The sequence below is a fragment of the Gambusia affinis genome, linkage group LG08 (assembly GCF_019740435.1).
Source record: "Gambusia affinis linkage group LG08, SWU_Gaff_1.0, whole genome shotgun sequence".
Classification (NCBI taxonomy): Eukaryota; Metazoa; Chordata; class Actinopteri; order Cyprinodontiformes; family Poeciliidae; genus Gambusia; species Gambusia affinis.
In genome coordinates this window covers 18,275,898-18,300,762 of record NC_057875.1, presented here as the reverse complement: position 1 = coordinate 18,300,762, position 24,865 = coordinate 18,275,898, and the positions used below count along the sequence as shown (strand labels likewise).

The following is a 24,865-nucleotide window of genomic DNA, read 5'->3' as shown; positions in this document are numbered from 1 at the left end:
TGTCTTTTGAATTGTTTACCTTTACCTTCTTTAGTGGACAAGTTTGCTGTGACTTCTTTGCATGCATTGATTACTTGGGTTGTTGTAAATATCTGTGTTGCAACTTTATGTCAATTACCCATTTAGAAATATTTAAACAAAGAAAAATAAATTATTAAACACTTATTTTACCTGTATTGCACTAAGTTTTTTTTATAACTTTCATTAACTAAATTTGGCTTCAGCTATTTTTGTTAGCTTCTCATTTGGCTCTACTGTGGTAAACAATGCAGTTCAATGTTTATTAAGTGACTTTAAGGTGTCCACTGCCAAACAAGCAGTTTGATTTTCTGCACACATGCTGATGTGTTGTGTTTAAATATTTCTACTTTAGGCTCATTTATCCAAAAGGCACCGCTTCAGTCAAGTCACGGTGACATATTGTTTTTAGAGAGTGGAGGTGCGCTCATGTTTCCTAACAAACTCTACCTCTACAGTTTTTATTTCTTACTGTAGTGCCATTGACATTAACATTTAATACGCTAATTGAGACTTTTAAAGTCATAAGGGTGCTAATCATATAAATAATTATGTAAATTTGGTAAGCGCTCCCTCTTTAATCCCATGGTAACAACAAAGGTGAACTCCTCTGTACAAAAAGCTGTTTTTACTCAAAGCCGTTCCATTTTGGCGTTCTTTCTTTGATAAATAATAGGGCTGCAATGTTCTGTAAAACAAGCTTTTGTTTAGTGGAAGTTTCAACAAGACTTAATGAATGACGGTTTCTAAGAATTCATCGTTTTATCTCTGTTCCCTTATGTCAGAAGCAACAGAGAATGGATGCAACAGCACTGATGTTGCTATCTGATTTGACGAAAAGGGACATTTTGTTTCTAAATATTCAGGATTGCAATTGTTCAGCTTTTGTCTAAGATCTAAGACACTTTAACTGGTCAAACCTAGCCTGAATAAAAACCATTCTGAACTGTGCAGATAATCTTTCACACGTTTATGAAACTATAAGTGCCTGTTTATTTAATGATAACCCAGTTTAGCTTTAGCCAGTCCCTTTGCAGCATCCGTTCTACTGTGATCTACATTTAAATTACAATGAATTTACAATCTATTATTTTCACTTTTTGTCTTTGTTACGTTTCAATGGGATGACTGATATAACCTATCAAAGCTTAAAATGGCATGTAAGTACAGATGCTGTGCACATAGGTTTAGATTTGTCATTTTCAGCACATGCAGCATCTATGAATAAAATCACATAAATATGTTTTTGGGCATATTTTGGGCGATAGATGAAAACAAGTTAAAGTCTGGGAAATCAACCCTTTCTGGTGTGTGTTTGTGTCGCTGTTCAAAAAGCAGCTCAAAAGGTGTTGAAGTCCCGCCGGAGAAAAACCCATGAGTTTTTGTTTTGCCCACTTGAGAGCATCACAACGCTTTACAAATGACTCTTGAGGGAGCGTGATGTTCATATGGCATAAAACCGCAAAAAAAAAAAAACAGCAACTGAAGAGCTTCTTTTTGTGACTCATTGCTTGTTGTGTTTTGAAAAGGAGCTGTTGTGCAGTTTAAAGGGGGCTCGGAGTGGGTACAAAAGGCAAATGAATCGCCTGTGTTTTCCCTGATGCCTCTTTAAATACTGAAACACAAAAAGCTTTCGGAGGGAGATAATGTCACAGGGCTTGCAGAGCAAATGAGATTCTCTTCGCGAAAACAAATTCTTTCAAATCCTCGGGTGTGTGTGGGTGTGTGTTTGTGTAGCAAGTGCAAAGCCTGCTGGGATCGGTTCCTGCCATGCAGCAACTGTTTCAGTGCGATCTGACGTGCGACTTGAAAGTGTACGGAGGATGTGCAGAGGTCTAATTGAGCGGTTTGACATCCGCGCTTTGCTGTTTAACAAATCAGCCTCATGTCCCATTTAATGTCTTAAACACTTACAAGCTGTTTGTGTGAATCTGTCCCACACACAAATCAATACATGAATACTTATCGGGATGCAGATTTTATGTGTAGACGAAATGCAAATGCAAGCACTATAGAGTCTACTTCTGGGAAAATCCGATATCTATACTTTCTCTCCGTTGCACTAAGGCCAACATCCTTGTAAGAAAGGAAAGAACTGAGTTAAAGTAAAAGAAGTTCAACTTGCTGGCACTTTCTTCTATCGCACCTCAGACATTTAAAGGCCCAGTTCTCCTCAGAAGATATTTCTAACACTTTGTTTTGAATTGTTCTCAGGTAGTGTGAATATATTTTTTTTACTGTGATTGTTTGTGAGTCAGTGTTTAGTTGGTTGACTGACAGTAAAAGAAAAAAAAAAAAAAGAAGCAAAAACAGATCTGTGGCTCGCAACTACATTCTGCCCTCACACTGTGAGATACTTGGATTTTTTTCACAGCTCAGTGTAGACTTTAAATTTATTTTTAAGGTTTCAGCCTCCTTCTGCATCTTGCTTGTCATCTCGCACTTTATCTCTGTCTCTACCTGCCAATCACAACTCCAGTGACAGCTCAGATGGTGAGCTCCCACAGATCAACCTTTTACCCAGTCAGCGCTTGACGATCAGCAGGGAGCCTGGGGTGTCAAATCAAATCACACAGAAACCACATCTATTCTTGACAAGTAAACCTAAACTGAATGGTATTGTAGGCCTGTAGGCAGAGCTGATGCAGGGAGAACAAAGTTGCATTTATTGCCGCATGAGCTTTGGCAAAAAAATTTAAGCGAGAGTTTGGCTCATCATTTTCACAACTATTCCTTTTCATTTGTATAAGGCATGATGGTTATGCATTTTCATGTCTGAAGTTGTGTGAAAAAAAAAAATCATGAAAGAACAAAGGAAGCACAAAGGAACGGAGAATCCAGGCGGAAGTTGCCAAAGAGAGGCTTTAGTGCCTATCACATTGCATATCACAAAATAGTGATAAGGTTTCAGCTCCAGTTTAAATTCATAAAGTGAAAATTTCAGAGTTTGTCCAATGAGTAGGAAAAAGTCGAGGAGAAAATGCTGTCTAGGAGTAGCTTTCAGATTAAACAAACCCAGCTGCTGGGATCCTGGCAGCAAGGAGATTTCTGTTTTTTGTTTGTTTTGTTTTGTTTAGGCGTTTTTATTACAATCTTGGGTTGTTTTGAATTCCTTAGAAAACTTCTTTTTCATTAGACCAGAATTGCTTGTTTTACTTTAACTCAGTTCTTATTTAGTGATTTCAGTTGTGTATTTCGTGTCTAGTTATTCTTTGTTACTCTGGTTTAATTATGTTTCTTAGGTCTAGTTATTATTTAGTGTTAGATTTATTTCCTAATTCCCTGTGAACTCTCCCTCGCCCCCTGTGTCACTCTCTCTCTCTTGTCACACCTGCAACCTGTTTCTAATCAGCCATCTGTTTCTTGTTCAGTAATCAACCTCTTTAGTGTACATACAACTCATTCTGACTGGATCCTACCATCTAATCCTGTTACTTTTTCTGGTTTGTTTGTTTTTTTTCTTTTTGTTCTGCATTGGATTCTTGTGATATTTTTTTTGTTAGTTTGTCTTTTTTCATTTTTCTATATGATCCATGCTCCCATCTCCAATCTGCATTTTGGTCCAACCTCAAACTCACACAGCATGACAGATTTGTTTAGCGTTTTTTGGGGGCATGCAGAGGAAAACAAAAGCAAAATAGGTACATATCACATTCTTTCAGCATTGTCATCTTTCACAGACTGTGTAGAAGATTCTGATTTCTTTCCTAGTGTTTTTCCCTTTTGTTCTAGGTGAAAGATGTAGGTCACAGAGGTCAAACTCCAGTCCTGAAGGGCCACTGCCCTGTTTGGAAATGACCAGGATATTATTTTTAATATTAATCAAAGTAATTTTATGGAAAGTTGTTTTTATTTCTTGCCACACAGACTTTTCCTTTAAGTGCGGTTGTCTCATCGCATAAAGATGCATTCTTGTAAAAATGTCAAAAATCTTAACCTTAAAAAATGCTATAAGTGTCTTTTTTATATATATATATTTATTTCTTACAACAGTTGTTTTCTTAATGCCTGACTGTTCTACATGTCAGATGTATTACCTCGGAATATACTCTGGTCCAGCATATACTGACATTGTGACATTCCTGATTAAATCTCGCTTTGTGGCACCAAACCTCCTAAACCTAAAGCCCCCGTTTTGCAGTACTAGTTCTTGGTGTTAGTCATGATTAATTCGATCCAGCTGCAGCAGTCATGATTGCCACCACGCCACAGTTCGGGCTCCGGGGTTGAAAGCTGTTTCACAGCGTGCAGCCTCCAACCTGCTGAGCCAGTAGCTTGTCAATTCTTCGTCAAATGACTTGTGGACAAGGTGAAACTCTGTCACCCGGCCTGTTTTGAATCCATTACGTCGTGGGTAGCCTGGACTTGATGCTCCTGGATCTACAGGAGGGATGTGTGTGTGCATGCGTGTAGACAGGGAGCTGTCTTGGTGCCTGAGCTTATAAAAGAGGGTGTCTCTGCAAGCTGATGTGACGGAGCTCAGAGTCGCCGGGTTTACAGATGCCTGGAGATGAATACCTTCTGTCACAACTGCTTTATTCTCCTGTTTTCTTCGTCTCTCGGCCTGCCGTTCCTCCTCTTCGTCACTCCCTCGCACCTCCCTCAGCAACCTGTCGGCACTTTTATTTTGCTGCTCTCCTTGATCCTCCGCCTTTAATTCACTCATTACCATTTTGGTTTTATTTGATTTGTTTGTTTGTTCTTGTGCCTCCGTTTTTAATTATTCAAATAGCATTGACGTCTCATTTATTATGCTCGGCTATATTTTCCGGTCCTTTTGCCAATGAGGAAAGCTGACTTTGTCGAATTATTAAGATTTATTTCCAGGTTTTTCATCTCGGTCTTTTATTTGTGAGGAATTTGCGCGCTCCATGTGTGCTGTGTGTGTCTGGATGTAAATACTGCTGAGTAGACATTGATGTGGAACGCATTTCCCACCCAAGACTAACAGTCCACGGTCACACTGTTTGCTGCCACAATGCAGTCCAGACTGCTGTTAAAGTCGACCATGAGCAAGGTGTTCTTCATCTATAAAAAGTACATTAGATTTTTTTTATTTTCTCTATTTAAAGAAAAATATCAAGGCAACTGTAAAGAACCAGAGGAGGTTACTTATTTATATAGCACAGCTCAGGAAAATATCAGAGTGTACACAGGCACAAAAACTCAAACCAACATACTCTAGATGGGGAAATCAGATTTATAACACTCTGCATGCACATATCTGCAGGCAGTGTTTCTTTTGTAAATCACTGTGCCACTGGAAATGTGCACTCATGAATCAGCCTCATCTAACACTCTTCACACCCACACATTTATTATACAATGCAAAGCACCTCATGAATGCTGATGCAAACACATGAGCTCGCTGATCTGTGATTCTTAATGTTGGATCATACAAAACTGAGATGAAGACCAAGAAAAAGAAGAGAAATGTTTGTGGTTTTTTGTTGTTTTTTTTTCCTTTTTCCCAGGGACATAATTTGAGTTTCTTGTGGCTTAAGTGCATCTTAGAAAGTGCGTGCTTATATCTACTCTGTATTTTGGTAGAAGATGAATGTATGCAGTAGGAAATAATGCTGTTAACTTGAGAGACAAATAAAATGAAAATGATCAGCGTGCATTTTAGTACATCAGATATATATAAAACCACAGTTCCTAAGGTTTGAATGATACCGACTCTTTATTTAGATTTCAAAAAATGTTGCTTGAACAACATTAAAAGAACTAAAGCAGTCTAAATGACCATCTCAACAGAAATTTACAGTTTCCAATTGATCTCTTATAGATGCTGTTGGAAAAAAAAAGTTACTTCAAGTGAGAGGCAAACCAATATTAACATATTCCCAGTTCTTAAAAATAGTTGGGTTCGGATCAGAAATGGCTGATTTAGAGACTTCCTGTTGATCTTTCTAAAATACAGATTTATGCTCCTCAGACTCTCTGTTTGGAAAATTCATCCTCAGATGTTTTTCTTAGTCCAGTTTTGGTTTTCTTTTTCTTTAAGAGAATCTTCTGCTGCTTTGACCTTAGTTTTTCTTTTTTTTCTTCTTTTTTCTTCAAAATCGATCAAATTCCGCTGATATAACCTGCTACCCACAATGCATTTCTAGACTTCCTTATTGGCTGGGGTGCAAAGCAAATTTAAACATAACATTTATTTGTTGCAACAAAGCTATATAAAGTAGTTATTAGGAAAATGTAAAAAAAAATAAAACTATGTCTTTACACTACTGTGACAAATCTTATCTATTACGAGTTTTATTTATTTATTGTATTACATATCAGTCACACTGAATTCAATTAAAAATTTTTTATAGTTGATAAAGTGTCCGATAAACTAGAAAGTGATGAAACAGACTAGAAAAAGCTAAATATCAATATCACTATTAATAAACTCTAATTGACTTTGCAGCAAACTGCTAATAATTAGGGAACTATTTACACCAAGTCTTGTTTTAATGAGGTCTGTTTGAATGTTTTGCATGTAGACATTACTACTTCAGCCTTTACAAGCATTTTGCATGCATTGCAATACGAGTGGAGAAGCAAAACTTAAGTCTTCTGGTTTGCACATTTTACACCAAAAACATTACAATGTGAAATGATTTTTGTACAAAAAAAAAAAGACATGTTTACGTTTAGTAACTGCAAAATATATTATTCTCATTTGATGAGTAGAGATTTTCACTTTCATGTCTGAACACCTATTTCTTCAAACTCTCCTGAAGGTGCAGTACAACGCACACATACGACTTCAACACTTTCCCCCTTGATTCCTCCTGACTTCTACAATGTGCCCTCCAGATATGTGAGGAACTTAATCCTGGTTCACATAAAATAATAATGAAGTTTGTTGGACACATGAAGGCAAAGTTTTTTTGTTTTTTTTCTCAAAAGCACAATGCATCAACTAAAAGCTTCATTAAATATAAATGGCTCATATTAAGTGAAAATGCAGGACAAAATAGAGCAGCTTAGAAGTCCTTAAAACTTTTAGTGATTCGCTATTCAGAGAAATGGAGGACCAGCCATTTGCAGAGCTTTTAGGATTCTGATTATGAGACTGCGAGGGGCCTTCGAGGGAGGTAGCATTTCACACAGGAGAGCATTAAGCACGTCATTGGCAGAGGTGGAAGTGCCTCTCTTCAAACTAATAAAAAAGCCATTGAGCTTAGAAAGGGAAAAGGCATTTTGCAGTCATGGCTGAGGGCAGAAAAACTAAAAAAGAAAAAAGGATGTGAGGTCTGATTTAAGTCTGAACCTTAATATCACATACAAATTAAATTTAAACTTTAGGTTTAATTTATTTCATTCTTAACAGTTACTTAAGCATATCTTTCTAAACAGTTGTTGTTGCTGTTTAATGCACTAGAGTAGTGGTCCCTAACCACCGGGCCGCGGACCGGTACCGGTCCTACCAATTGGTAGAAATAATTAAATATGTCCGTTCTAAGTATTGATTCTGGAGGAGCTTTTATTTAGAAAATCCTAAACCGGATGCTGTCTGTTACGTTTTGCGCGCCAACATGATGCAGAATGAGTAAGAAACAACTTCATCGGCCTCGATCCTTACAACGCGTACCCCCTCTCACCTCCACCCCCGTCCGCAGAAAATTTACGAAGGGTTGACCAGTCCGCTGTACTAAAAAGGTTGGGGACCACTGCACTAGAGAGTTTGCCAGCATGTTGTTCATTAATCTGGTCGGTTTCAATTTAGGCCCACATGCACAAATCTGATATCGGATTTTCAATCATAGTTGCTGACATTGCTGAATATAAGTTTAACTCATATCACCGTCCTGTGAGATTGATTGCTGCTGACTTTTTAAATGCTACGCATTTGTTTTTCATTTGTTTTTATTTTACAAATCAGACTGAATTGAGTACATGCAGATGCATTACTCCCCCTAATGGGAGTAATGTTCACGTATATGTGTCTTGTTGCAGAATTAGAAAGACACGCATCATTTTGGTTCCAGTGTTAGTTGTGCACTGTTGCATACAACAGAAGATTCAAGCTGGCATGAGTTTAAAATGATACTCTTGCTAATTAAATGCAGAAAAAAAAAACAAGCACAGCTGTCACTCCAAACTGCTGGGGTCTTGTGAACGACACAGAAGTACATCACTTAATTTAATTTCTAAGTAGCATTCATGTTAACATTATACTGTACATTTTCAAAGCTTTCATCTTGGCACGTAACATCTGGTCACTGGATCTTGTTGAATCTTATTCCTCTGTGATGCTGTAGCAGTAACAAAATTATGTGTTGCGCTAATGAAATGTATCGGAAGCCAATTCTGCTGTGAACATTATCATTATATCTGTAACTGCATATGAAAAGTAAAGCAGATTTCCAATAACAATTTTATCACTCATGAGATGTGCGTGTGAAAGGTTTTCATGCTGCCTATTGTTACTGTTGGTACTCAACAGATCCATGCAAAAATCCATATAAGTATAATCCTAAACTGCTTATGAGTCAGTGTTGGTTAATTAAAATTGTAACAGGATGAAACTCCTGGACTCTTCATTTTCCCTCAAACCACAAGTGTTCATTATGATGTAGTTCTGGGGAGAGAGGTTGTTGATTTTATGTCTAGTGAACAATTTTTGCATTGATTTTGGCTGCATAATTTGATCTTTTTCCTATAGTGATAACCCATTGTCAGTTTTCTAAAAAGATCAAACAGATTTTTAATTTTAAAGGTCCTAGAAGTCCATGCCATCCTTCTCTCTGGGTCTCCAGGACCTATGGAAGACAAAAAGGCCAGCTGTTCCATCACAGATCCTCACTCATCTGCTTCACCTGGCTGACATGTTCTTGTTTCTTTGCTGTGGTGAAAAGGCACTAAGAGACATTCATTACCAGGGGAAGCAGAAAGTTTTGGATAACTAAAAAGTTCCAGAACAAATCATTAAGAACTTAAGAAGTGTAAATGAGAAAAGCGCTCCAGTTTAAATTTATATTACATGAATTCTTAAGGGTGCCATTAAAAGTTGCAATGAGCTTGTGATTTCATAAAATATCAACCAAAAGAATAAAGCTATGCTTTTAATGTGGGTTCCCCACAGAATAAATGTGCCAAAATTAAAGGATGTATTTGTCCTTAAATTTTTAAGAGGGTATAATGTTGTTTCTACTGAAATAAAATGGCTTTGTGGTTTTTATTCAGTCAGCTTTTCAACACATTTCCTGTGACTGCATCAGTGCTCTTGTGTAAGAGGTTTCCCCGTGTCTTAGTTCTTGAATATTCACTCTCAGATTATCACCTTTTTCCAAAAATAACAAACCACAACATTCAAATTCTTCTAACACTTGCCTGTTTTTTTATTTTTTTATTTCTGCCAATCCCCATGTTTGCTACCAAGTAATGTGCTAGAATATCTCCAGGCTGCTGTTCTCTTTTCATGCTGCTATTTTTAACCAAAGCATGTATAATATTAGAAACTACCTAGTAAGCTCTGTTGGATTTGAAATTAGCTGCTTTCATGGAGGATTTAAGCATTGTTTGTGATTTTATTGTTCTTAATCATGTAAAGTAAACAGCTTACTGCTTCACACATAGCAATGAAAATCAGGCTTGCAGTGCTCATTAAAAAAAAAGAGGTATTACACTGGTCATGTTAGAGTTTTTGTGTACGCCTCTGCACAAATAGACCTGCCAACGTTGTTTGTTGTGACAATGAAATTCCCTGTCACCTCAAATTGCATTTGGGTTTGAACATTTTCCCTCATGTTGCTTACATTATCCCTCAAGCTCTAAGTAAGCAGGTTTTCATGAAAACCACAAAGCCTACTTAACGCTTAGTCAGAATATTATTCTCCCATGGAGGCATCCCTAATAGAGCTGAAAGACATTTATTTTTCCAGTCAGTTCTTAACACTATCTTACAATGCTGAAAAAGGCAGCAGCTTGTATGGACAAATACGTTGTTAAAAACATGTTAAAAACTTTTTCCTTGTGTGTTTCCACAGAAACCCCCCCGAAGGACGGTGAAGAAGCAGCGTCTTCCTCAGACTCTGCCGCAGACCCCGCCGCCTCACTGTTCAATCACTGGGGTCGTGACCTGGGCCCAGAGAGCCGACGCGTCGCGCTCAAAAAGTTCCGTTACTTCGGATACAACGGCTACCTGAGCGACCGCATCTCCCTCACCAGGCCCATTCCAGATTTACGACCGGACGGGTCAGTCCACCTTAAATTGTGCTGTTATTCAGACAGTGAAGCATCTGAATCTCTGTTTTCCTTCTCTTCAGATGCAGAAACATGTCTTATTCGTCAGACCTTCCTCAGCTCAGTGTAATCTTCATCTTTGTCAACGAGGCGCTGTCAGTTTTATTACGCTCCATTCACACGGTCATCCAGAGGACACCGTCCTACCTCCTTAAAGAGATCATACTCGTGGACGACAACAGTAACAGCTGTAAGAATCCTGAACCTCTTTCTTGATCTTCTTTTTGATATGCTCCATTTCAGCAATAACATTGTTTTTTTGGTTTAAAGACAGAATGTCGACTCATTTAAATCTCTGGTCTGCCTGGAGGCCCATTATGCTTCACATAAGAAGATGTCTTGTATTTGGATAACTCTGTTTGGAATGATTTTCTTTGTCCTAAAACCAATTATTGTGAGTTAGCAAAATACACTTTACAGCCTTGCCAATATTTCTTTGCTGACATATGGATTTATTGCACTACTTTATATCCAGCCCGTGTGCTTGTAGTTGCGGATGGTGGAGGATGGGTTATTCTTCCCTCTTGTACTGTTATAACTGGGTAGCCTCAGATTTCCCAGGAGTAACTGGCAGGAATAGCAAATAATGACACAGACCGTCTCCCTCATCCTGATGTTGGAAGGATAAAAATGTGGAAATTTTTGCAAAGAAACATGAGTTTGGACTACTTGGACTGGGAAAAAGATTAATTTCCCCTCTAGAATTGATCATTATTTTCTCATTATACTGTAATTCCAATCTAATTGGTATTCACATAATTAATTGGAGCTGCATGTGGATAGCCACGATGCCTCACAATGTTTTGGTTTGTTGCCCACTATCCTGACTGCCCACACATTCAACACAGTCATCCGTGTCGAAGTGTGGAAGTGGTGCATTAGTAAGAAAGCAGCTACTTTGCAATTAAAAACAAGTATTGTGTCAAAACATTTTTACAAGTACTAAAAGGATAAAAGTGGATTCTAACTTTTACAATACTGCAATTTGTTCACTTCATTTCCTCACAGAGAGTACAAGCCAACCAATTTTCTCAAAGTATTTATTCCTGTGGAGACAATTAAAATCATCTTAACTCCCTAATTTGTTGGTCAGACATAGATTTATGATGCAGAGGAATCAAACATAGTCTGGGCCAGTCCATACCTGGACATTTAGAACCATTTCAATTTGGTGGAGAAGAGGGACAACTAATGACCTCCTTTTTTAAATTGTTTGCTTATTTTTACAGTGGACTAAAAGTAAGCAATGTGTAAAAAGTTAATTCATCCCTTCCTTATTTAAAAACAATGGGGAAAAAAATGTCTGTTCTGAGTAGTAAAAACAGAGTTTGGATAACTCTTTCTCTGAATAAGCTTTCTGTATTTAGTGAAGGTTAACAAGTTAATTAAAAGCAGATTTGGGTGCATCAAAGCCTGTTTTTCAGTAAAAGTCACTGGCTAGTCGTGATCCTATTTACTATGAAATTAAATAGACTGTGGTAAAAGATGACAACTTTGTTCCTAACATTTTCCATTTTACCACAGTTTTAGAATATCTCCAACAAGTTTGCCTTAATTGAAAATAAAATTCTTCCTCTAAATTAACCGCCTGTGCTGGAGTGCCAAATTAGTGTCATTTTTAAATTGCAGCCAGGAGCCGCACAGAATCTGTATAAGGGTGACAAATTGCCTCTGGGGCACACTTAGGACACCCCTTTGGCACTTAGGTTATACAGTATAACAGTGATCCAAAGCACTAAAACAGGGGTCTCAAACTCCAGTCCTCGAGGGCCGCAGTCCTGCAACTCTTAGATGTGCCTCTGCTGCACCACCTGAATAGAATAATTAAGGCTCTGGAAAACTGGTCTACACAAGGTGGAGGTAATTAAGCCATTTCATTCCAGTGTTTTGTACCTGTGGCACATCTAAAAACTGCAGGACTGTGGCCCTCGAGTACTGGAGTTTGAGATCCCTGCACTAAAGCAAGTCCACCTCTGGATGACTGAAAAATAAAATAGTGTTAACAATAATAAAAGATGAATGGCTAAAAAAAAAAAAAAAAAAGAAAGAAAAAACTTTTTTCTAATGCCACAGAATAGTCTTTGTAATCCACAGACGAACTTGCAGTATTCCACTTAGCATTACTGCCAATGCATAATCAAACAGAAACTGATTAAATCCCCCCCAAAGAAATTAAAGACTTTATTGTCACATTAAAATGCAACGATCCAGTCCGTGAGTCCAATTAAGTGCTGGCTTCTTCAGGTAAGCTACTGCAACAAAGTTTTGTATTTCATTTAGTGATTATTGTATTTTCTGCTTTAGGCCATGTGCTAAATTAGGACATGAGTGGGCATTAGCTTCACCAGTAGTGTGTGAAAACATAAAAAAAACTTGCTAAGACAGTTGCAGTCAAGGCCTGGATGTGATGTTCAGTTTCTGGGCCAGTGTTATTAATTGTTCCACGTTCTGTGGAGCATATTGTATTTCATAGCTGCCAAATCTATAATTACTATTATGAGAAATCTGTCTCTGCTACATCGCCTGCAGATTTTATGGGTCTCCCACTGCCCCTCTGTTCTTCTGTAATACAATATATCACGGTTTAGTTATGGTAGCTGCACATAGCTGAATGCTGATTAGTGTAGCAACTGGTGGGATAAATACGTTCATCAATTTCCTCAAATTATTCTCTACTAATTCATTACAAGTATTTATAATTCTCTAAGAAATGTGACTTAATCATCTTGCTTTGCAGTCACTTTCAATTGGATGGTGGTAAGTAACAATCAAGATAGGTGAAGAAAAGTGAGAGCTTAAAAATAAATTCTGCTTATTGATCTACATGGTGTAATTAAGACAAATTAGCTAAGGCTGGTGGAAATGCAAGAGCACTTACTGTGCACTGCCAAGTAAGTAGTAAATTATCAAGGACATTAAAAAACACTTTTGGAATCACAAACCTGTTTGAAAAAGATGCCTTGTTTTTTTTTCTTTTTCTTTTGTGTGTGTGTGTGTGTGTGTGTTGAAAAGCTTTGAGCTGTCAGTATTTTACCAGCAGCGGTCAACAATCCTGGGTCTATGAAAAATAAAGGATTAATTGTCATGGGGGAGTCAAGTGTTCAGAGTACAGCCAATCCCAGTTCATATATTTTCACCTTAAGATGAGTGGTTTAAATGCTGATGTTGCAGTTTCTGGCTTAGCAGCACTAAAATTAATTTGTTTACCAAAAATATAAAGAACTACAAAAGCAGCAATACTAGAAAATGCTAGACATGTTTTTATAATTTTCCAAATCAAAATGCCAGAAATATTTTGATTTGGAGTGTCTTTGGATAAAGTAAATTTGGTCAGGAAAAAGCTCTGATAGCAAAATTATCCACTTATGTCTAGTGATTCATCTCAGTTAAAATATAGTGGACAGGCTCAATATTTTTCACTTAATTCATAAAGTGAAATCAATAAATTATGTACTGATTTCAATCTACGATGTGTCATCCTGCAGTGTGAAACATTTCAAGCATTTTTTGTTTTTGTTTTTGATGATTGCAGCTCACAGGTGATAGAAAAGGGTTTCAGAAATCAGAATATTGTGAAAAAAATGATTGGAGATGCATAGTACCGATCATTAATCAACTAAATGGCCCTCAACTGCAAAAGTTTTACAAACCTGTGCTACACAGGAAAAGGGATGTCCGGTCATTGACGCCTCCTACGTAGGGTAACCTGCAAAATTTCTCTACTAAAGAAGCTTATTGTTTTATAGAGTGCTGTATTTATAAAAAGTTTAGAGGGAAAAAAGCAGAGGTAGGAAAAGTTTCACAAGGAACAAGAGACCACAAAGTGTCATTTTTTCAGATGTAAATTGCTTTACAGGAGAGAGACAGAATCTATGTTGTTTGAAATTCAGTGTGCAGTTTCCAGTCAGTCATGATTTGTGGTACCATGTCCTCTGCTAATGTTGGACACCTGGGTTTTCTGAAGTCCACTGTCAACACCGTCATCTAGCAGGACATTTTAGAGCACGCCATGCCTCCTGCTGAAAAGCTTTATGTTCTCAGAAGATAAATCCTTCTGACGTCATAATAAAATTAATTTGATTTAAAAAAATATATATATATATTTAACATTAACACTCTGGCTTTTTGGTATGCAGTCATCTGTATTTATTACTCCACTCCAATCTACCTTGTGATTTTGAACATCCAACACTTGCCACTGTCTGGCAAGTAAAACTAAACATAGCATTTTATTTTTATTACTATCCAAAATTGTAAGTGATAATTTATTTTTCTGTACCTTTGGCAATGGCAACTCGGAGTTTAAAAATAGAGTGCATTACATTTACAGTTAATCTGAATATTATATGTCTGGGAGTACACGCACACAATGAGGCGATTCCTGTGATACTCCAATCTCTTGCAATGGATCCATGTTACTTCCAGGTCAGAAACACACGGCTGCTCGTTAAGGCAAGGACATTCTGGAGCTTCCAGGCTGATGGTATTAACGAATACAGAGAATATGACAGCGACCATAGCCTGTAGGTACGATTACACTGAAGAATCATAACTAGGAAATGAAAATATTCTGTGGCCAGTGTGTATATGTCTGTGTTTTTCAGTGCCTGTGCATTATGAAAACATGTATGAAAAAAGACCCCAATAATGATGTCAATGACAGTGTTTGTCATCTCTTCTTTAATCTCTGTAGATTGGGGCCGGAAATGTTGTGTTTTAAGATATTTCAGCCAACCTTATGTTTTGGATTTATGCGAGTCAATAAAACCGATCAGATCGGTGTTTAAACAAGGTTCAATAACTTCAGCCTGACGTCAAGGTATGTTTCTGTATTTCTGTCTTTTTAGTGGAGCTGAAGGAGCACTTGCAGAGCTTTGTGGACGAGACAAACGCTCAGCATGGCCCGGGGTTCATCAAAGTGGTCCGCCACGCCAAGCAGGAAGGACTGATCCGGTCCAGAGTCAGCGGATGGAGGGTGGCCACTGCTCCTGTGGTTGCTCTATTCGACGCACACGTAGAATTCAACACTGGATGGTGAGCAGAGGATTTCACGGAAAGGGAAATAAATCATTCTTTGTTTGGCTTAGCCATTCTATTTGAACAAATTGAATCTATTAGAGTTTATTATCTGTAACTGTCCACCTGGATCAGGACAGTCCTATGAATGACTTGACATAAGATTTTTTTCACCTTCCACATTGATGGCTCTTCTGCTCAAAGGGTTGCACAACAGATAAAGATCATGGATGAAACCAAATGTAGCAGAGAAGAAACAGAACATATATTTCAAGGAAACAGTGGGAGATTAGTGGGAGACTTATAGGAGTGGGATAATTTGTCGTACAGGAAACAAAAAGCAAATACGTGATGTTCAGAATAAATTCTTCTTGTTCTGAACGCTTCCTGAGAAGATGGTAGAATAATACCAGCCAACCGTACCAAGACAAGGACGATGACAGAAAGCAGGAATATTTCCTAATGAATCCATTAAAGACTGAATTACAAAGCAGTAGTTAATTACTGCCCCTATTAACATTGCTTATTATGTTTCATCTGTCATGGTGATGAGGCTGCTCAGGCTCTCTAACATTTTAAGTGCCATTTTCTCTTTCCACACAGATTTCATGTCGGTTTCTTTTTACTCTGGCACCATCTTCACCTCGGGGTCCCCCCTTGAAAATACTCTGCTACAACAACAGGGCTTTGTCCATGTTAATCAGTCTGACAGCCCAAAAAATATCACACTCTCATGCTCGAATCAGAGTAACAAGCATGCACACAGTTTGCTCCCAAGCACACTTGTGCAAGCAGAGCAGGCGTTCTCGCTCGCATTACATTATAGTGTCTGGGTTCGATCCAAAAGAGCATTTGTTGGCTGCTGTGTTCCAGATTAGAAAAGAGACACTTACAAGGTTCCTAACCCTGCTACTCTAACACCCACACAAGCCCTTTATCCCTTACTCTCTCCCTCTGTATACGCACCTCTTCATACACACAGATCCCACGCGAACCTCCTACATGGCGCTACTGTGGGGGTTCTGGTCTGTGACTAATGAAATCCTTCTTGGCAGAGACGCAAAAGAGCACAGCTTGATTATAACACTTTTAATATGTCTTTTAAAAAGAAATTGCGCTGAAATATTTATTGGTTTGGTGCCGATTGTCTGCGGATGAGTTGGAGCTGCGTTCGTGCCAGCATTATTAGCAGTCAAACAAACACAGCCGAATACACGCTGAGGAATGAAGAAATGGTGAGCCCTGCCCCTCGAGTTCTTCTTACTTTCATTTTTCTTCCTTTGCTAACAACTTCGTCTTAATCCTTCATCCTCCATGCTCTGAAGCACGCCCACTCCCTCGCAGATTTTGTATTTACTCAGAATTATCACTTTTTGTGGAAATTGAGAAATTGCTGTATAATTAGCCTCCAAGAACTGATTGCCGGATCTTCTAATTATCTTTTTTTCCCCTCATTGTAATTATCTGCAGTGTTGCCTATTCTGAGTCAAACACAAGTAATTACAGGGTGTTTTGTGTCAGAGTGATTGTCTAGCTGTTATCACGCTAATCCTCTATTATCTTCGATGCTTTTATCTGTGACTCTCCTGTCATCTTAACAAATTTTCCTTATGCAAAATAGGATGATAGCACCATGAGATACAATAAGGTGGATGAATATGTGGGGTTGGAAGCAAATCATTGAAAAGAAGGAACTTTGATTAATCTGCATAACTTGGACCTAGTTACCAAAACATCAGTTTTAAACATAATCATAACAACTGGACACTTGCTATTTTTCAAAAAATAGATATTTCAAAGTAATTGTGGTGCCTGTTTTCAGTGGGCCCTTAAAATTGGGTCATAATCCAACAGCAAGTTTTGGAACTCCATGAATCAGCTTTTGTGACGATTTTCAGATAATATTAGTTTGAAAATTGATTGTAAATACATACAGCAGGAAAAAAAATAGGCCATCTTGAAAAAGTTAAAAATGTTTTGCCATTCATTTCAGAAAGCGAAATGTATATTTCTTGATTTGGAGGATAATCAGAGGTTTACAGAGAGTTTTGAGTACATCAGTCAGGAGTTGTTTTTTGTTTTTTTTTCATGGTGATGAATTGACGTGGTCCTGAGCAGCATGGAGGGAAGTGTTGCCAGTGTACCATTTTAATGCAAAAAAAGAAAGTTTAGCAAACTTACACATAATCCTTGCTCGCTCAAGCATGACATTCGTGCCTGTAGAGTCCATAAAATTAACAGTTCAGTGTGTAGCTCATAAAGACGTACTGCAATAGAGTTACAAAGTGACATAACATAGGAGGGTTGTTGTGGGATGGTAGACTAGGGCATCTTGTCAAAGAAAGATATAAAAACCTGTCTGTCACATAGAGAAAGCAGAGAAGTGTCATCTTTGACTTTCAAATTAGCTGTCATCCAGGGACAATCTGATGTCAATGTTTCAAACAGGAATCAAATTGGTTTTGAAACTCTCTGGTTTTAAGTTTGCTGCCTGCAATACGTAATGCGTTACTTTGTCTTTCTAAACTGCCTGTCTGTCTTAGTGTCATGGTGATTGCTGATGGGTGGATGCTAATCATTCATTCTTGTTTTCTTTTCATTAACTTGCTAGGAAATGTTGCATTTGCAAATAGTTGGACAATGATCATTTTACCTCTTCACACTGCGGTTTTTCATTAAAGTCTAAAAAAAATATTCATCTTCAGATTCAAAATAGAATACTTTGATACTCAATATTGTAAAAATCAAGTCCATTATTCTTTTCTAAAACATCAAATAAAGAACAAGAAAGAAGTATGTATAAAAAGTTTAACTGAGCATATTGAAATCCTGGAGTTTAAAAATGGAATATCATGTAGAATTTACCTCAAACTTTAACTTAAAAATAAGATTAAGCTAAAAATGTCAAGCAGATGCAAATTAATTCAAAGACTTTAATTAATTTGACAAAAAAAAAATTTTTGAAAGTTTATCTTTGCAAAAACTTGCTTGAAGACATCATTGCTCTTGGGTAATAAATATAATTCCATTTTCTTTGCAATAAATTGGTTGATAATTAATTGGCATTTACTGAGGCTACGCTTCATTTAAATTAGAGTTTCCCAGAGATTCGAAGCACCAAAGACTTTTAGCATTCAGTAGTGAGGAAACCGTCTTTTTTTTTTCTAAAGCTTTTAAGCCTTTTACGATTTCTTAATGTGGAGGTCTCACTAATTGTTTCCTCATTATTATGTTTTTTTTTCCCCTCTGACTTGCTGAAAATGCTGACCATGTTTCTGTTTTGCTGTGTAGTCGTATAAATATCCATTTCCAGAGATGAGGTTCGTCTGTAAGGAAAAGAAAGAACAACACAGGCGGTTTCCTCTCATCTCTAATCGCAGAACATCAGAGTATTATTAATAATCCGTCCATACTTATTGGCCCTCTGGGTAAATATGTGTAAAAGTCTTTATTTGTTGCAGTGGCAAAGTCTCACAATAATAATAATGCTAAAATTGTGCATCCCCATGTTTTTTTGTTGGACAACATTTTGTCCTGCAATGTAAGACTTCACAGGAATGTACCAATCAGAGAGAGCATCCTGACTCTTCTCTTCTACGCAGCTCAGAGTTTTTTTATTAGAATTATTTAGATCTATTTAGATTACTTAGACTAAAATGACAGTGGAAGAGGTTTTATCCTATATCTGCAAAGCACCTTTTGTGTTAATTTTATGCGTATTTTGGAGAAGGACCCAGTGATTACCTAATTTCCATTCAATCCAAAAAAATGCTATCCGAAATATCCTGATACTTCCTGACACGGCTTCGCCACAGTGGCTATGAGATGATTTCCACATATTCACCTTTATTTTTATGCCTGAGATCTCTGAGTTAAACCTCTGTTATCCAGTAAAGTTACTTCATTTGCTTAGGTAACTTTTTTCCAGACATGCTTTACACACAACCTGCTAAAGCATATATAAACCTCTACCTTAATCCGTACTGTAGTGCAATATTAACTGCTCTTTCCCATTTCTGAGAGAGACTAAAACATGAGACTTGTTTCACACAATGTTTAAGCCCGTTTATTTTATGCATTAAATTTTATAGGAATTATTAGTAGTGTAGTGGGTTACTATCAGTGACCTGGCTTTCTCATTAAACGCATAAACAAGAGTAATTACACTATAAACAGTTAGTTCCCTCAGCAAACATTTAAGTACACTTTGCGTTTTTAAACGACAGCCCTCATCAGCAAGCTCTCCCATAGGACGAAAGATTGAGATTTGTTTCTCCATTTTATTGGCTTCATTCCAGTTTTTCAGTATAAATGTGCAGCGATTTCAGTTCCCTTTTCATTGCCATTGAACATTTGATAAACATTTTATCCATGAGAGAACTGTGTTATCTTGCGAGGTTTAAGCTATTTAAAACTTCTCAGTTGAGGCATGATGAGGCTTTTGGTTTTCCAATGTATCTTTTTTAGTGAAAACCTTTAGGAAATAAAGTGCAGATCTAGTAAAAAGAAGACAAGAAGTGATTTACAGGTTTGCCTTTAATCCTGAATCAAGGTTGAATTTTGCTTCTATAGATGACAGCTGAGCCTGATGCAGAAAACTTGATTACTTGTCTAAAAATGCTGAACATTTTCCCCCATTTTTTTGTGATATCTGTCCTTGTTAAGCTAACTGGACCCGGGTGAATACTAAGTCATCTCACTGTTCCTGCAGATTTGCCTTTGCATCCCAAGCATCCCGTATTATCTGATTGTGACCTGATCCATAAATTTATAATCTCGGCTCTGCTCTTTGAAGTCTGCAGATTTTCCCAGATCCATGTTTGACTCCCGACCTCTTGAACAAGAGTATCAGATTTTCCCCTTGCGCCCTCAAAGGGTTAAACAGGGTTTAGACTGATCTTCCTGGGAATTCATATTCTAGACACCTAACTTATTCCTTTCTCTGATGGCACCCTGCCATCTGTAAGGAGTCAACACCTCACCTCTTGGATTCAGTTATGTTAAAGGTGGATCTGACCTTTCTAATCTAGACTCACTCTGCACTATCGATTCACTGCACACAATAATTACACCATATCGGTTTATGGATATTCAATAATGGTAAGAGTTGTTCTTTTTTTTCCAAAAAATCCTAATAAACATGAAACTGATAAATAAATGGCAAAAAAAATATGAAAGCATTCATGATAAACTTGCTTCAATCTCGTATCGCTTGTAGACAAAGTTTATGTAGAACAAGTGCAGTTGGCTTATTTTGCCCGCTATGACTAAAGTATAGCTGTCAAAAATTAAGTTAGTCACACAATTGTGTGTCTAAAGGTGAATTAATGAGTCCTCACCTAGAAGAAACATTATAAATCACTTGCACAATTCAAGAGCACATCTATCAGGCTCATAAAGTTCAAATTAAGTTTCTCTGTATAAATCCCAGATGTTCTTAAAACTTAATGTTGTGAGACTAAACCAGACCTTTAAAATGTCATAAATCAAAACTGTTACAGATAATGGAGACAATAGGTTCAAACAGCTTTAGAGTTGGTGGGTATTTTTTTTTTTAAATCACTTTAAAATAACATAAAACAAAATTAATTTGTCTCTGTAAGTTGTTTAAATGTTAAGAGCCATTTAGTGGTGCCTAAACACCTGCTTATACAGGGACTGACTGTGGGACACACCTCATTTGAAGAAGAGTGGAAATAAAACAGAGCAATTATTTATGATGTTTATCATTTTGTTTATTCTATTATAAAAATTAAATGTGAATTAAAATGCATTTTTAGCTGTTTTGGGTCAATAAAAAGGGAGGCCAGAAACAGGTTTTGTCTGCTGCTTTTAGAACAGGGGGAGCCGTTCTTCCACTTCAACTATTCAGGTGCCTATTAAAATAATTAGAATCTATTTCCAGCCACCAGCTTTTTTTTTCTCTGTTCATTTACACGCAAAAAATATATTGAAGTTCTAGAACGATCCATTTTGACATTAAACTTTAAATGCTAAACGTTGTCTGTGCTCCGTCGCCTCACAGGGCAGAACCGATCCTGCAGAGAATAAAGGAGGACAGAACCAGATTGGTCTTGCCTTCCTTTGACAACATCAAGTATGACACATTTGAGATTGAGGAGTACCCCCTGTCTGCTCAGGGTTTTGACTGGGAGCTTTGGTGTCGATACCTCAACCCACCAAAGTCCTGGTGGATGCTACGCAACCACACAGCTCCCATCAGGTAAGCAGAAAACGTTCTGTGCATTTCTACTGAGAACATCCCAACAGTATTGGTGGGGGTGGGGGAGGAAACTCTTGGTTGTATTAACAAGTGTTAAGTAGTGATAACTTCCCTTAAAGCATATTGAAGTGTCTTTGATTAGATCACATACTAAACTCAATTTTACGTTATGATGATTGAATTCTAATTCAAAAACACTTTAATCAAAATTCATCATGCATAAGTAGTAACTCACTGAAACAAAATTGCAATATAGAAAAATCATGCAATTTTACAAGGCATTGCAGGCATATTACCAGAAATTCAATAGCTGTGGCCTGTATGATTAATATGGGTTGCAGGGACTGACTTTAGAAATAAACCCCGCAATGAAAGCAAAGTTGCTTACTCACCGATATCTGCAAAAACCTCTGCAGTTTCAAGCAAACAAACATAATGTTTATAGATTATGACAAAAAGACATGTCTTCAATATTATGACCAAGAAAGATGAATAGCCCCAACTATTTACTTGTCTATATGGCAATATGCCTGAGAGCAAGAACCCTCCAGCTGTTTGACAAAGTGTTGTCTGAAACTGTGCCTTACCTGAAAGGAAATAGTTGACTAGCTGATTTTCAGAGTAGAGACAAAAAAGACATTTAGAAATTCTTCCATTATTAATGGAGTGGTGAGAACCCAAATGCAGAATCAAAGCATGCAGTATGCAGCGTAAGAAACATGAAACCAGCCAGAAAGATACCAGAGTGCATGGGAGGATGAGGATGATTTGAGCAGTGGTGATCCAAATTTCAGCTGCTTGTGTCCACAACTTGTGCTTTCAGTCGTGACTTTTATCTGACAACATCGTGTGACACTTAAAGGTAACAAGACCAGTAAATTAGTAGAGTCATGTTTTACACTTGTTAGCTAAGCTATGTTCACTACAACTGGCTGTGGCATCACCCACATTACTGCAGTCAATCCTATTGTTGGTCTTTAAAAATAAAATATTGACCTGAACTGCTTCATTTGAGGCAGATACTGACCCCTGATCCAGAGGGTGCTGTCTTTCTGGTTCAGAGCCATGACCCTCTGACTTTTTATCATGGATTTTTCACATGGCTGCACATTGCTCCGGTGGCAGCTGACTGTCCCTGAAGATGCCAACAGAACTGCATCATCTTGAAAAAGCAAAGTTCTCCACCTCTATTCACAGATAGCTGTGCTATAAAAACGACCATGGTTTATATAAGAGCCGTGATCTCAATGTGATGTTTGATGTTGAAACCTTGCCGTGGGAGCGCTCTCTGTTTGCCAGTCTGTCTATCCTCGGGGAAGAAAAATTCCCCCCAACAAGTTGTTTTTGTCAGTCTGTTGTATTACATATTGATATGAGGAGATGTGTGGGACTGACGGGATGAATACTAATCGGAGTTATTTTTCCACTCCTGTTGTTTCAGTTTGATGTTGATCCCTCCTTTTGACAACTGTGCCGTTTGTTTGTATGATGCCACATAGGTTGAGTTTGACATGCTAAAACATTTCTCCAGAGCTTCGACTATGTAACGTTCTTGGGATAAAAACACAGCTCCTCGGGGTGCGATTTCCAGTGTGGGCTAATTGTGGGTTAGAATACGGATTTTTGTATGTGGGCTTCAGAGAATATTTGCATTTAAGCTCCCCTATTGCTTTGCATTTAAATCAAATTTTTTTCTGACACCTCTCTTTCCTCCGTTTCCTTTCTATTTCAGGAGTCCTGCCCTGATTGGCTGCTTTGTGGTTGACAGAAAATACTTTGAGGAGATCGGCCTGCTCGACGAAGGGATGGAAATTTATGGTGGAGAAAATGTGGAGCTCGGCATCAGAGTAAGACAAATTTCAGCACCCGATGATGTTCATAATATCTGTTGCTTGGTGCCATCTGGAAAAGTGTCTTGCAGCCATTGTCACTGTCTGAATTGAAGTAATCTTAATTGTAGCCTCGTTCCTCCTGCAAAGGCAGACAAATGATCTTTCCTTTGACATAATGGGAGCTTTATCTGTCATCCACGTTTTTCATTTAGCCGGACTCAAGCAAATCGAGCCGATTATTAATTATTTAACTGCAGCAAAATAAAAATGTAACATCAAAGTTTTAAGAGAGTGTTTAAAAGGACAATGATATAATTAAAAATCTATAAAATAAAGTATATTTTACCATGTATTGCCATGAAGGTGCTGTATTTATTTTCAGAATAACACCTGCTTTTAGACTTTTTGATTTTAGATTTATGCATTCACAATATTTATTTAGATATGACTGAGACTGTAAATATCTGCACCATATTTATTGTGTATACTTTTTAATGGATCCTGTAGCTCAGGCAGTTGTCTCAAGTTAGACCCATAAAGATACAAATAATTTTACACGGTTCAAAGGTACAAGCAGACAGCTTTAAACAAATTTTACGTGACGTTGAAGCAGGTAGTCTGATGATGATCTTTTTATGCTACTATATTTTTCAGTTCATCACTACCACCGACTGTGAAATACACTTTCACCATGACAACTGTGTTTGATGTTTCAGTGTTTTTGGGTTTGAAATGCTCACCTTTACTCCTTCAGAGATTATCTTTGTCATGGTAGCCAAACAGCTTAATCCTCATGTCCTTTTATCATAAACTTTACTCACCATGAAATTCTGCTTGTTCATGTGGCGGCTTGCATTGTCAAATTTGAGTTCATTTACTTTGAAGCAGGGACTCTTTATTTGTTGGTGATTTCTTAATTAAATGTGATAAACTAATTTGGGGTTGGTTATGTCGGCTGCAGGAGCTTCACCTCTCTGAAACAAACAAAATTAAAAACGCATAAAATATTCTATATAATTTTGACCGTACTGTGATGGTATTTTATAAATTACTTAAAGGATCATAAGTTTAAAAAAAAAACACAAAAATCCACTCTCACTCTAGTTTACATCAATGGTGGACTCACCCTTAACATGCAACTCCAGTCTGAGCCAACTTTGGTACTCAGTTTTGAGAAATCTTTAAATGCCTCTGTGAAAATGAGAAAATGTATTTGACTTTTTATTATAAAATTCCTGGAATCCCATTGATCCAAATAAACCCCCCTCCAACACCACCACTGTACAGACTAATTATCTGAACACTGATATTAGCATAAATGATTATTTGCTCAGTATCAATTGCAGCCCATGGACAGACATCCTCCCTGCAGGAGAGCTCTCAGTGTTGCAGTCACGACCCTGACAGTGTGTTATGTTATGTTGTGTTATGAGTCAAGTCAGATGTTCCCTCCAGCTGCTGGCTGCTCTGCGCAGAATCCGCTTCTGCCTGTGCGCTAGAATAGGGCTCAGAGTCACGCACAACCCTCTGAAAATAA

General features: G+C 37.6%; 1 protein-coding gene across 3 annotated transcripts in view; it reads left to right on the top strand.

The window, feature by feature from the left end:
• LOC122835809 (polypeptide N-acetylgalactosaminyltransferase 18-like) overlaps positions 1-24,865 on the top strand; it is a 131,271-nt gene that overhangs the window by 61,348 nt on the left and 45,058 nt on the right. For 2 of the 3 annotated variants that reach the window (XM_044125173.1, XM_044125172.1), the window contains exons 2-6: positions 10,002-10,209; positions 10,281-10,447; positions 15,105-15,291; positions 21,299-21,496; positions 23,229-23,343. In XM_044125173.1, the coding sequence (XP_043981108.1) occupies positions 10,002-10,209; positions 10,281-10,447; positions 15,105-15,291; positions 21,299-21,496; positions 23,229-23,343 (875 nt within the window). Of the gene's footprint in view, positions 1-3,513; positions 3,660-10,001; positions 10,210-10,280; positions 10,448-15,104; positions 15,292-21,298; positions 21,497-23,228; positions 23,344-24,865 lie in introns of those variants that run through there. The other variant, XM_044125174.1, reaches the window with a different exon arrangement.